At 44.8% G+C, this 12,629-nt stretch overlaps 1 protein-coding gene across 1 annotated transcript in view; it reads left to right on the top strand.

The window, feature by feature from the left end:
* Positions 1 to 12,629, top strand: part of TNFRSF21 (TNF receptor superfamily member 21) — a 60,180-nt gene that overhangs the window by 21,892 nt on the left and 25,659 nt on the right. Inside the window, exon 3 of the mRNA XM_032463212.1 lies at positions 839 to 1,336. Within this exon, the coding sequence (XP_032319103.1) occupies positions 839 to 1,336 (498 nt within the window). The remainder of the gene's footprint in view (positions 1 to 838; positions 1,337 to 12,629) is intronic.

Raw genomic sequence — 12,629 nt, 5'->3', positions numbered from 1 at the left:
GGATTGAGTTTCCATGAGATAGCAGCCCAGCGTGTGGTTGGGCTTTCCAGCGAGCCCTCACGAGTGGTTACCTTTGACGGTCGTGTAAGGAGGGCCTTCCTGCGACCGCCATTTGGAAGCGAAGAAACGGGCTCGGAGGGCTTATGTGACCTGTCCAGGTTTCCTCAGGGGCTGATGCAGGACAGGCCTTGGGACTCGAAATCCCTGGCTTTCACACCCCTTCTGAAGAACACTTGTGGAAGCTTCTCTGAAAGTCCACTAAGCTGCCGGCCCCATCTTGCTTCTCTAATAATAGCACATAGCGAGCCAGCCCTGCCTTGCCTCACCGACCTGTGTCACCACACCTTCCGCTGGTCACACTTGGATTTGAGTTTGAGCTCTTTCCTATACGCTTAGTTACATTCTCCATTTTACGATGGAGATTTATTTCATGATGGGGTCATGAAATAGCCAAAAGGTGGGAGAGGAGGAATAAAGGAATTAAAGGACAAAGGAATTCAGCTAGAACTAGTTCTCTGAATAATCGAAACAGTTAAGAGTGGACTCAGTGTGTGCAGAGCAGGACAAGCTGCTGTGACGCTCACGTGTTGGATTCCTCAAGGATGCCCTTGGCTTTAACATGAGGACATGAGTTTAGCTGTTAAGTTGAGTTTCTACCTTCCACATAAAGGTGCTGTTAGGGTCTTTATGAAAACATGCATTGTCCTTTATTCTTAAGCTCTGAAGTTCATCTCTTCTTTGATTATCTGGCCTGGTCTGGAGGTGACGAGGCAGAGGAGGGAGTGTGTAGACCCCACCTATAGAAAAGCTCTTCCCCACTCCTTACTCTTTTTTCTAGGCACGAACTCAACAGAATCCAACTCTTCTGCCTCTGTTAGACCAAAGGTGCCGTCGAGCGGCATCCAGGAGGGGACCGTCCCTGACAACACAAGCTCAGCGAAGCAGGAGGAAGGCAGGAACCAGACCCTCCCCAGCCTCCAGGTCATCAGCCACCAGCAAGGCCCCCACCACAGACACATCCTGAAGCTGCTGCCGTCCATGGAGGCCACAGGGGGCGAGAAGTCCAGCACGCCCCTCAAGGGCCTCAAGAGGGGCCACCCCAGGCAGAACCCCCACAAGCATTTCGATATCAATGAGCATCTGCCCTGGATGATCGTGCTCTTCCTGCTGCTGGTGCTTGTGGTGATAGTGGTGTGCAGTGTCCGGAAGAGCTCCAGGACGCTGAAGAAGGGGCCCCGGCAGGACCCCAGCGCCATCGTGGAAAAGGCCGGGCTGAAGAAGTCCATGACCCCAGCCCCCCAGCGGGAGAAGTGGATCTACTACTGCAACGGCCACGGTGAGCCTTCTGTCTTTTCTCCTCACTTCCCGATGCCCCAGCCTCTCCCTCCCTAGTCCCCGCTGGCAGAAGGAAAGGAACATGCAGAGTTTCTGGAATCTCTTCTGTGCACCAAGTGCTGGCTGATCTAGTTGCATTAGGAAAGATGAGGTGGTCAGCCTTCGACGCCCTGCGTTCAGGGAGAATCACCCCTCTGCCCCTGGTTCTCCTGGCACGTTTAAAAGAGAGTGTTGTGGGATCAGAGACCTGTGAATGACCTCTAGGGGCTTTGTTCGACCTTGTCATTTAACAAGTGAGGGAATCAAGTTCAGAGAGGTTTGGCTGCACTGACCCAGGGTAGTCTTTTTTTTTTTTTTTTTTTTTTAAATTGCAGTATAGTCAGTTTACAATATTGCGTTAGTTTCTGGTGTATAGCTTAGTGATTCCGTTATGCATATATATACGTTCCTTTTCAAATCCTTTTTCATTATAAGCTATTATAAGATAGTGAATATAGTTCCCTGTGCTCTACAGTAGGACCTTGTTATTTTTCTGTTTTACGTATAGTGGTTTGTGTCTGCTAATCCCAAACTCCCAATTTATCCCCCCATTTCCCCTTTGGTAACCGTAAGTTTGTTTTCTATGTCTGTGAGTCTGTTTCTGTTTTGTAAGTAAGTTCATTTGTGTCACTTCTTTAGATTCCACATATAAGTGATGTCATGTGACCCAGGGTAGTCTTTGGTTCAGGACAGATGGGACTGACTCCGTGTCTCCCGACTTTGGAGTCCTCACTTCCTCCCACGAGTCTGCTAAGAAAATAAGAGGGAGGCAAAAATAAATACAGTTTGCCTTAAGTTTGCCTTTTTGAATTTGAACCTTGCTTTTAGATTCCTAGCCCTTTTCTCACATGTACTTTTCCCCTCTTACATTTTTAGGACCCCATTTCTATCAGGAAGATAGGAAGGTCTCTTGGAGTTCAGACACCTGAACCTTAGTTTACTGATGATCATCTGATGCTGGGTTCTGTATCTTTTCCTTAGTGGTCAGTGTGTGTGGTGGGTCCAGCTGGAAAATCTCAGTTTTTCCTCTTTTGAAAGCAAAAACTAATTTCTAGAACTTGTCTTAGCAGCTAAGTTTGAGTTGAAGGCTGCAGTTTTCAGACTGTGGCAGTAACTTCCCTTTCCTTAATATTGAATGAGATTTCAGCCCAAAGTTTTGATAATTCCGTTTGGGATCTTTCTCCTTAAAGATGAAGGCTGAGGCTTACCTTCCTGAAAAGTGGTTTGGCCTTTTGTATTGAGCCTTAAAAATCTTTATACCTTTCAGCCCAGCAGTTCTATTTTTGTGAATCGATCAGAAAGATAAAAACCAGAAACACACACAAAATATTTAAGCACAAAGATCTTGAACTTTTTTTTTTTTTTTTTTTTTGAGAAACCTTGTACTTTTATTCCATTCCTCAGACTATTTACTGGTCTGCTTATACTGTCTCCTGATAGTAACCATATATTTGCTTTGGGATTTTTTATTTTTGGAAGTATAGTTGATGTACAATGTTGTGTTAGTGTCAGATGTATAACAAAGTAATTCAGTTATCCATCCATATACACACACACACACACACACACACATATACACACACACACATTTTTCAGATTCTTTTCCATTATAGGTTGTCACAAGATGTTGAATGTAGTTCACTGTGCTATACAGTAGGTCTTTGTTTATTTATTTTATATGTAGTAGTGTTTACCTGTTAATCTGAAGCTCTTAATTTATCCTTCTCTCCCCTGAAGATCTTGAACTTTTAATTCAGCATTACGTATAATAAATAGAAACTGGAAATAATCAAAGGGCCAGTTTTAGGGAAATGACTAAGAAAATTATGGCAGCATCAACATCTTGCTCAAATATGTGAGTATTTGGAACACTCTTCTCATTATTCCGTTCATTAAAGAAGCCACTCCAGTCAGTTAGTAGCTGCATTTATGGATTAGGTTACGGTCAGCTGTATTCCCTTGCAGTGTAGTTTTCAGATTTCTTGAGACCACAGGGAGTTGTAGAAGTAAATCTGGTCCAGCCTCAGAAAGCAACTTCACACAACGGTCTTAGGCATAGTCATGGCCACTGTAACCTTGTAAACTCCTATGCCTGTGTCCTTGAAACAATATTCTCTTTTGTAGAAAGAATGAAAGTGCCAAACAAAACCTGACCCTGCCTTCCTTCAGCAACACACTTTTCCAGCTAAATCACAGCTGTTTCATTCAGGTCTCTTCCGGTAGTTTAACTTTTTCCCCCCAAGATTTTTGTATTGGGATGTTTATAATTAAGGTTGTTTTTTTTTTTTTTTAAAAAGGAAGTTCTCTTCTTTCCAAATTGCTGTTCTCAAAGGTACAACCAGGTTAAAATCCCATCACAAAGAGAGGTTCTGTTTAATAAAAACCATTCCAGGTACTCAGAGAGGCCTCTGGAAACAATACCTTGTTGATCTGATTGCGCTCAGTTCTGGGCAGCAAAGAATCCTGTATAATAAGATCTTTCTCTGGTCCTTACCTGTTTCACACTGAGTTGTTCATGAGGGTGAAGGTGGGGTTAAAATCACCTAGATGTGGGTGCTCTGTATAAGAGGTCACGTAAGACCTCACTTAGCTTTGCTCACCTTAAGCAGACAGTGCTGTGTTCCTGAATGCCATCTAGACCCCTGGCACTCTGAAGCCAGGCCAGGGGTCCCCATCTTCCTTGCCAACAAGAGCCTCTTTATTTGGCTCCACTCTACCTTCTCTGCCTTCCATGAACTTAGGGGTTTTTGCCCTTTTTTTAATTGAAGTATAGTTGATTTACAATGTTATGTTAGTTTCAGGTGTACAGCAAAGTGATTCAATTATGCATATACATAAACAGATATATATTCTTTTTCAGATTCTTTTCCATTATAGGCTAGTACAAGATATCGAATGTAGTTCCCCGTTCTATATGATAGGTCCTTGTTGTTTACCTACTTTATATATAGTAGTGTGTATCTGTTAATCCTAAACTCCTGATTCATCTCTCCCCTCCCTCCCTGGATTTATGGTTTTCAAGTCGAATTCCACAAAACTGCTACCCTGCTTTCACAGAATCCTAGGTGGTGGAAACACAAGATGAGACCTTATGTGGCCAGGAGGATCGGATTTCTATCTATTTCAACCCAAGTAGAAATCCATTAAGGGTCACATGTAATGAGTTATAGGGGCTGGGAGAAATGGCTGCAGGGAAAAACCTGTGCTGGGAACTTTGACCATAAAATGCCTTGAGGTCTGATGGACCAGTACAGAACCAGCTAGAATAGAAAATGTGGCCCATGGAGTCTGGTTCTAATTGATCTAGGAAGGAAGAACCTTTGGTCACTTTACCTGCTCTTGCAAATATGAGGAGCACCTGCTGAGCTGATTTTGAAGCCTGGGAGAATGAGGGGAAGAGAAAGACCCTGGGCACAGGGGAAACCGGAAACCTCAGGAGGAAGCGCGATTGGCTGGGAGAGGGAGGCTGTGCCAAGGGGACCTTGTGGGGCCTGGTTCTGCTCACCTGTCCAGTGAAGGTCTTGGATTCAGATATCTCTAACCTTCCATTCTAAAATCCTATTCTTCACTGATGCAAAACCTGAAAGGTGAAGTTGAAAACAACCCACAACCTTCCTTTGCATATCTCAGGCTTGAAACCTGAAGACTGAATTACAGACCAGCTGGCTTGGTGGTTGAACCTCTTATTTGCATAACTTTTAAAACAGTTGTAGTTGATTTACAATGTTGTGTTAGTTCCAGTTGTACAGCATAGTGATTCAGTTATATGTAAATATATGTTCTTTTCAGATTCTTTTCCATTATAGTTTATTATAAGATATTGAACATAGTTCCCTGTGCTATACAGTAGGACCTCGTTGTTTATCTATTTTATATATAGTAGTTACTATCTGCTAATCCCAAACTCCTAATTTCTCCCTTGTCCTTCCTTTCTTCCTTGGTAACCATAAGTTTGTTTTCTATGTCTGTGAATCTGTTTCTGTTTTGTAAATAGATTCATTTGCATCATTTTTTCAGATTCCACATTATAAGTGACATCATGATGTTTGTCTTTCTCTATCTGACTTACTTCACTTAGTATGATCATCTCTGGGTCTATCCATGTTATTTGCATAACTTTGATGTTCTAATCTGTACGTGAAGACTGTTCTTAGGGAAAGCAATCCTGCTTAAGAAACAGGACATAATTTGCTTACTGCACTTACTTAAAAGGTTCTGGCACTGTGCTTGCTTGCACTGAGCTATATTTTAGACCTTGAGTTTCTGGTAAGATATTTTTTATTTCTTCCGTCCTATCCACTATGACATCATCCCACCTTACCTGGCAAACAAGCAGAAACGCACCTCCTCTGATCTCTGTTGTCTTTACATTTTACTCAGTAACAACCCTGTTCTCAGTTCTGGGTCCTTACGCATCCCAACAACAGGTTGAGAAAAAATGTTTCCTTTTTTCCCCAGTTGTGCTTCCTCATCTATGATTGATCCAGTGTGGGAGAACTGGCCTTTACTGGGGCGTAGGAAGGAAATGCATCTCCCAGATTCACAACTCTGCAGATTTCATCCTCCTTCCAGGGGAAGCAGCAAGGTGCAGTCTAATGGTAGGAGTGGAGCTGTGATTGTGTTTCTAGTACAGATATTTCCCCAAAGTTGCAAAGGTTAACTAGGGACAGGTGCTGAGTAACTGGAAACTATGTCCTTGTTGTATATGAACAATAGCAATACACTCTCCAATCAGGTTTCAGGGATGGCTTAAGAAAACACTTCATTTTTTCACCACCATATGCAGTGTTCAGGAATACAGAGCAAATGAAGTGCGTTAGGAATTCAGCAGTAAGTGCTTCTCCACTTAATTTTTTTCCTAGAGTGAGGTTATTGGGAGCCTGCTACTGCCCATAGATGATCTGGGGGGGGACAGAAGATGATGACTTACTAATATAATTTTCTAACCTCATGCGAAAGGTTTCTGCTACCATTAAGTTTTCATTGCCTACTTAATTTCAACAAAGACTTAATCTCATACTTATTAAATGCCGTAGGCTGTTCTAAGCATTTTTATAAATATTTACTTAATTTTCTGAACCCCATGAGGTTGGCCACAATCATCACCATTTTGCAGGTGGGAAAACAAGTACAGAGAGTCACTTGCTCAAGGGCACACAGCTAGAAAGAGGCAGGGCTGGGTTTTAAATTCAGACACCAGTCTGACTCTAGACACTGCCTCTTGATTCTTAGCATCTGGATTTATAAACATCTGGATTTTAATTTTTCAGTGTTAGAAATTTCTAGGTGTCCATGGTTGATTTTTCTTTTTTGTAACCATGCTCCATCAAGAAAAATTTATTTCTCTTAGCAAAACCCAACTTGTTCTGAAATAAAACAACGACAACACTGTCATCAAATGGTGAGTTTTCCTCCGTAGAATTCACTCTGATTTCCTCCTTTTTCACTTTTTTCTTGGAATGCTTGAAATGGAAAACTTCTAAAGCCAGATACGCAATGGCTGAAGGCATTTGAAAAAATTAAGGCTGTTTCAAGTAAGTCAGAGGTGATGGAGTCCTGCTAATCGGAACTCACATCTGTTGCACTGGGGGGTTTTCTCAGCCCCAGACGGCAGCAGCAGCCGCTGCAACCAAAGAAACTTTCCTTCCTTTGCCAGAAGCCTCCTGGACTAAAAATTCCAGACAGTCATCCTGTCTGTCAGCCCAAATTTCCTAGGGGAAGTAGCCTTGAAGTGTTAACACCAGGAAGCTGGGCTGAAGGGAGCAGATTATTCCTTTTAAGAGGCTCCCGGGTTCTTGCTCTGCCCGTGGGGCTTCTGTCACTTTACAGAGAATAGGCGGGGACAGGCGGGCTGTTTTCCACCCCTTGCCCCACCCCCTGGCTTTTCCACCTTTGCTTCCAGTAATGCTATTTCCAGTAGACAGCACCGTTCGGTTCCACCTCTAGGATGTTTGAGGGTTATAAAGCCCGCAGACCCATCGCAGGAGAAAAGCCTCTTATTTCGACGGCCTAAAAAGCATTATCTTGTGCACCAAGTCTCAGGAGACGTGGCCTTTGCCCGTGGGAGGCTGCTGTTGTCCCCAGGCGTACCCACTGCGGGCTGCTTCTTCTCGGCTTTAGAGGGCAGATTTTTTTTTTAATGTATATTTTATTCCCTAGTTTATCTAACTAACAGCTTTTGAATTTAAGCTATTTGGGATGTTGAAAAACACATCAGCATTTTCCCCCTGGTAGGGCTAAAATACATGTAGGGAAAAAAAAGTTCTTGCAAATTAGTGTCCTTGAATCAACCTGGTCAGGTGTTACGTAAGCAGATTTTGCAGAGGAGGAGGAATTTCTAGAATTCTGTTGGTCATTCTTCACAAGGAATTTGTTGTGACCGTTGCCGTGTACGTACAGAATCTGACATATTAGGTGGCTGGTAATATGGCAAGTGGTAAAAAGTAGGTGGCTTCAAGGGTACAAATTTGAAAAATAATAATTCTTATGATAGTTTGTCAAATCTAAGACACCACTGATTGTGAGATGGATCTTTTATTATATATACACAACAAGGGAAAAAAACACTGCAATCGAGCTATGGAAGGGCGTTGATTAAAAAGGCATTCAGATGTCTTAGAATCAGTGAAACATGTCAGTATGTTAGCCCCAGTCTTGCCTCTTTTCTACATAGTCTGACAACACAGTTCTAACTGTGTTGTTCAGTTCTGGGTTTTCCTCTACTTGACACACTGGCAGCCCGGATTCCCTTCTTCTGGAAACACTTTCCCTTGGCCTCCCGGACACCACCCTGTCTTGGTTCTCTTCCCACCTGCTCCTTCTGTCCCTTCTCCAGCTCCCTGGCTAGTTCCTCCTCTCCGACCCGACCTCTAAGTAGTGGAGAGCCCGGGGTCAGGACTCGCACCTCTCTTCTACCTGCGCGGTCTCCATCCCCGGGTTACCCATGGCTTTAAGTACCACCTGTCTGCTGCTAATTCCCTGTCCAGCCTGGATCTTGTACCTGACCTTGACACACAGATAGCCTCCCACCTGCCTGACAGACCCAGGTGTCCAACCGGTGCCTCCCACTGTAGCTGCGTAAACCTGAATCCCAAACCATCCTTCCACATCCATTACCCGATGTGGAAAATGGGTCCTCGGGGCTTGCCGCTGCTCAGAGCAAAACTTTGGCACCATCCTTAACTCCTTTCCTTTTTTCTCACCCTGTATTCCATTCATTAGCAAATCCCATCAGCTCTCCTTTTTTAAAATTTTTTTTGGGGTGAGGGAGAAGAGGTAATTAGGTTTATTTATTCTTGTATTTTTTTTAGTGGAGGTTCTAGGGCTTGAACCCAGGACCTCGTGCATGCTAAGCATACATTCTACCACTGAGCTCTATACCCTCCCGCCTCTACTTTCAACATAGGTGCAGAAGCCGACCATTGCTTCTCATTTTCACTACCACCACCCTGACCCAAGCTACTGGTACCTCCCTCCTGGATCGGTGCCATGGCCTCTTAACTGATTGTTCCACTTCTGTCTGTGCCCCTTTTAGTTTATTCTTGACACAACAACCAGAGTGATCCTGCTCAGTGTAAGTCAGATCGTGTCATTCCTGTCATTGAAAAGTCAAAATCCCCGGTGACTTGCCACTGGCACACAAAGCAGTAGCTGGAAAACCCAGTGCATCTATACTCCCCTCCCGGCCCTCGTCTCCAAGCTCGGACGCATACCATGCGTCCCCAGTGCTCACCTGCTCCAACTGAACCGGCCCCCCTGCTCCTCCTTATCTCCACCAGCATCCTGCCTCCTCCGTACCTGCTGTTCCCTCTTCTGGGCTTACTCCCTTACCCCGTTAGGGCTTGATTCCCACGTTAGCTCAGTGGAGCCTTCTCTTAGACTTGGGGAAGGGGGCCCTGTATCTAAAATTGCAGCCCTGCCCGCTCCATCCCCTTCCCCTGCTCTCCTGCTGTCATTGGCCCTCCCCACTAACAGATGAAATACTTGATTACTTCCCGCATCCCGCACCAGAACACAGCCTTCACCAGGAAAGGGTTTCATCTTGCCTTGTTCACTGCTGCGTTGCTCAGTCCATCTATGTCGAATGAATAAACAAACACCTTCAAACACAGACTAAGACAAGGAGGGAGGAGGCATTTTTGACTTTGTGGGTTTTTGTGTGTTTTCTCCCATGGGACGAAATAAAAGGTGGTTAGTTTTCCTCACTGCATCAGTGAAATTTATGTCTCCCATCTGGAAAACTGTCTCCTGCTTTGATAGAGTTTGCCATCGGTCAGCAGTCCGTCCATGAACCACGAGACCTTTGCGTGGTGGTTTTTGGTGGCTCCTGAGGTCTGAGCTTGCTCTGATTGCCCACCGAGGCTTCAACAAGACCATGATTCAGTCTGCTCTGGAAATGACTTTAGGGGTTTGAAATGAAAACTAAGCAGTTCCTTCCATTTTTCACCTCAATAAGAAAAGAGTTTTTAACTTGGGGCAAACCAAGTTCCTGGGTGCTGGGATGCAGTTTCCTGCATGATGACCTGAGGAGTGATCACTGGAGATACAGTGTGTTTTAACCATCCTGTGACATGCTGGTTCCCAAAAAACACCCAGACGTGGGGGTTGGTTGCTTTTAGGAGCATTTAGTACGTTATCAGGCCAGACAGACGGCAGTAGAAGGGTTTCGCCGCAGGGAGGGGTGGGACGTCTCTGCCTGGTGAGCTCTGGGCCCTGATGGACACAGTGGACCAATGGGAAGAGGACGCCGGCAGAGGGGAGGGCTCTTGCACAACTGCTAGGTTCCTGCACCAGAAGCCCAGGTTCCCCACATTGGCCACCCGTGGGTCTGCCTTCTCCTTATCGTAGAGACTGTGGATCTGGCAGGACCAAGCGACAAGGGTGTGATGCATATGGTCCCTCATGTTCTCAGGGCCTTCAGTTACAGAGGATGTAACTTCAGTTAACGGATGATAAATGGGGGGAGGGTTAGGCAAGAGGGGAAGGATGACAAAAAAGGCTCTCATTCATTCATTCATTCACAGATACTCTTTGTACTTTCATTGTGTGCTAGGCTCTGGGAGATAATCAGAGTAGATATGAGGCTTGGGCAGGAGGTGGTCAGCAAAGGCATCTCTGAGGACATGACTGCTATACAGGGAAGAACGTCATGGGATGCTCAAGCCAGGCTTTTCATCAGATTTCCAAACTTGACCTATGTTTTATGCATTGTGTCCATCTTTGCCCTTGTGTCTGTAGTTTGCAAGCTGGAGGTCACAGCACATGCTGATGAAGAGCATGTCTGGGATGGGGGGGTCAGGGTGGTGGCAGAAGGAAAGCGTTTTTGAGCTCATGTGTCCTGTTTTCCACATGGATGTCTGGGGAGACTGCTGTGTGTGTGTGTGTGTGTGTCTGTGTGTGTTTGTGTAGAAACCAGCGCGGGGATAACTGTGGAGTCGTCTGTCCTGGGAGGAGTTTGTGGATTAATTGCCTCCATGGGAGTTCTCTCTCATTATTTGTCCCTCCACTTCTTTTTTTCTAAAAGAATAATGAGAACTGCCATTATGTTTAACAAGTACGGGAGATGCAGTGGGAATACTTGAACCTTTTAAATGATGAGAACGCGGTACTAGCAAAAAGCTTCTATAAACACATCCATCTCTTCCCTGCACCCATTCTGTACGCAGCGTGAAGCCCAGCGGGCTGTGTTGTGGGTTCCAGGTGGCCTTCGTCCTCATCACTGTCCTTCATGCACCTTCCGGGGAAGGCTTTAATATGGGTTCTTAATGATGGTGCTCATTTCAGATATTAATCTCCAAAAGGCAAGAGCTTTAATATCTTCTCTTGTTATAAAGGTCAACTCAAGCTCTTATTAAAAGAGGAGGAATCCTTTTTTTTTTGCACACTGGCTTTGACAGTGAGTGTTAAAAGAAATGAACCTCAAAGGAGGGTTATCGCCCAGGTTAGATCTGATTCGGGTGTTTTAACGCACGGGAAAATGCCCTGCCTTCTGTGATAGCCCAGCTGCTCACCTCATGCCTTTTTTCTTGAGCTCCCTCGTGGTGGATCAGGGCAGTGTCTGCTCACCCAGAGGGGTGCTGTCATGATGCCCTGCGTGTGACAGAGGGGCAACATTGTCCTTTCAATGTGCCTTTCTTTGGGTGATGCCTCTTGTGCAGTAATGACCCTTCAGACACATGCTAGTGAGGCTAGGATGCTGGTGCCTGGCTCCACTGTTCAGCACCTGTAATCGTGCAAAAACCAATGTGTATGCAGAACTCCTCCCACCTTTCAGATTCCTTGCCCCAGTGACTCTTGTCCACACAAAAATGGAGGGGACCAAGGAAAGAGAACCATGATGCTTTTTGGCTTGACCCCATACATCTCTGTACCCAGCCTATGAGATAAGAGGTGGTACTTTCGCTTTACCCATGTGGACACTGAAATCTTAGAGGTCACTTGCGCAACGAACAAGTCATGGAGTTTGAAACCATATCTTGTGATTGCCAAGTTCATGATCTTCCTACTACCTGCACCTTGGAAGTGACAAGTCATTTCCCTTGACACAGGGCCACCTTCTCAGACACAGCTCCCGGCAAGTACAGCCCCTGGTTTAGAGGGCTTGGCTCCTTCAGTGACTTCTTTAGAAATCCCAGCCATTCCCCAGAGCTTCAGAACCTGCCATTAAAAGGAGAGCAAAGTTAGGCTCATCGCCCCGTCAGTCAGCATTTCCCTGAGTTGAGGGTTGTGTTGCTTTTCAACCTAAGAAAACAGACACTTGGCATCCTGTTAGGCTAAACAAGTCAGATTAATTCCGCACAGTGTCTGTCTCCGTTCTAGATGAAAATTCTCAGAACTCTGATGGGCGGATGATCAGGGCATCCTGGCAAGCAGAGATTTGTTCCCTATTTCACTTACTGTCATTTCACACTGAGGTTTATAATTGGGTGGGAACTTTCATTTTTGAGGGTATCTGTGTTTGTTTGGTTTTTTTTTAAACATGATGCTTTTCTAAATCTTTTAGCCACTTGATCGTCTAGTTATGGCCTCTCTAAGTTGCTAGTTACAGGGGCTGTAGCACCTGGGCCTCTTGTGTTGTCTGTGGTTGCTTTCACGTTCCAACAGAAACTGAAAATATATAGTCTTAACCTGTACAGAAAAAGCTTGCTGAAACTTCCTTTTTTCTTTCTTCTTTTTTTTTTTTTTTTAAAGGGACCGTAGTTTTAAAGGAAAGAACAACACTTGCTAGCCCCAGAGAGAAACTTACCCAGCATCTT

Source organism: Camelus ferus, chromosome 20 (genome assembly GCF_009834535.1).
Source record: "Camelus ferus isolate YT-003-E chromosome 20, BCGSAC_Cfer_1.0, whole genome shotgun sequence".
Taxonomy (NCBI): domain Eukaryota; kingdom Metazoa; phylum Chordata; class Mammalia; order Artiodactyla; family Camelidae; genus Camelus; species Camelus ferus.
This window is presented reverse-complemented; position numbering and strand designations above follow the sequence as displayed.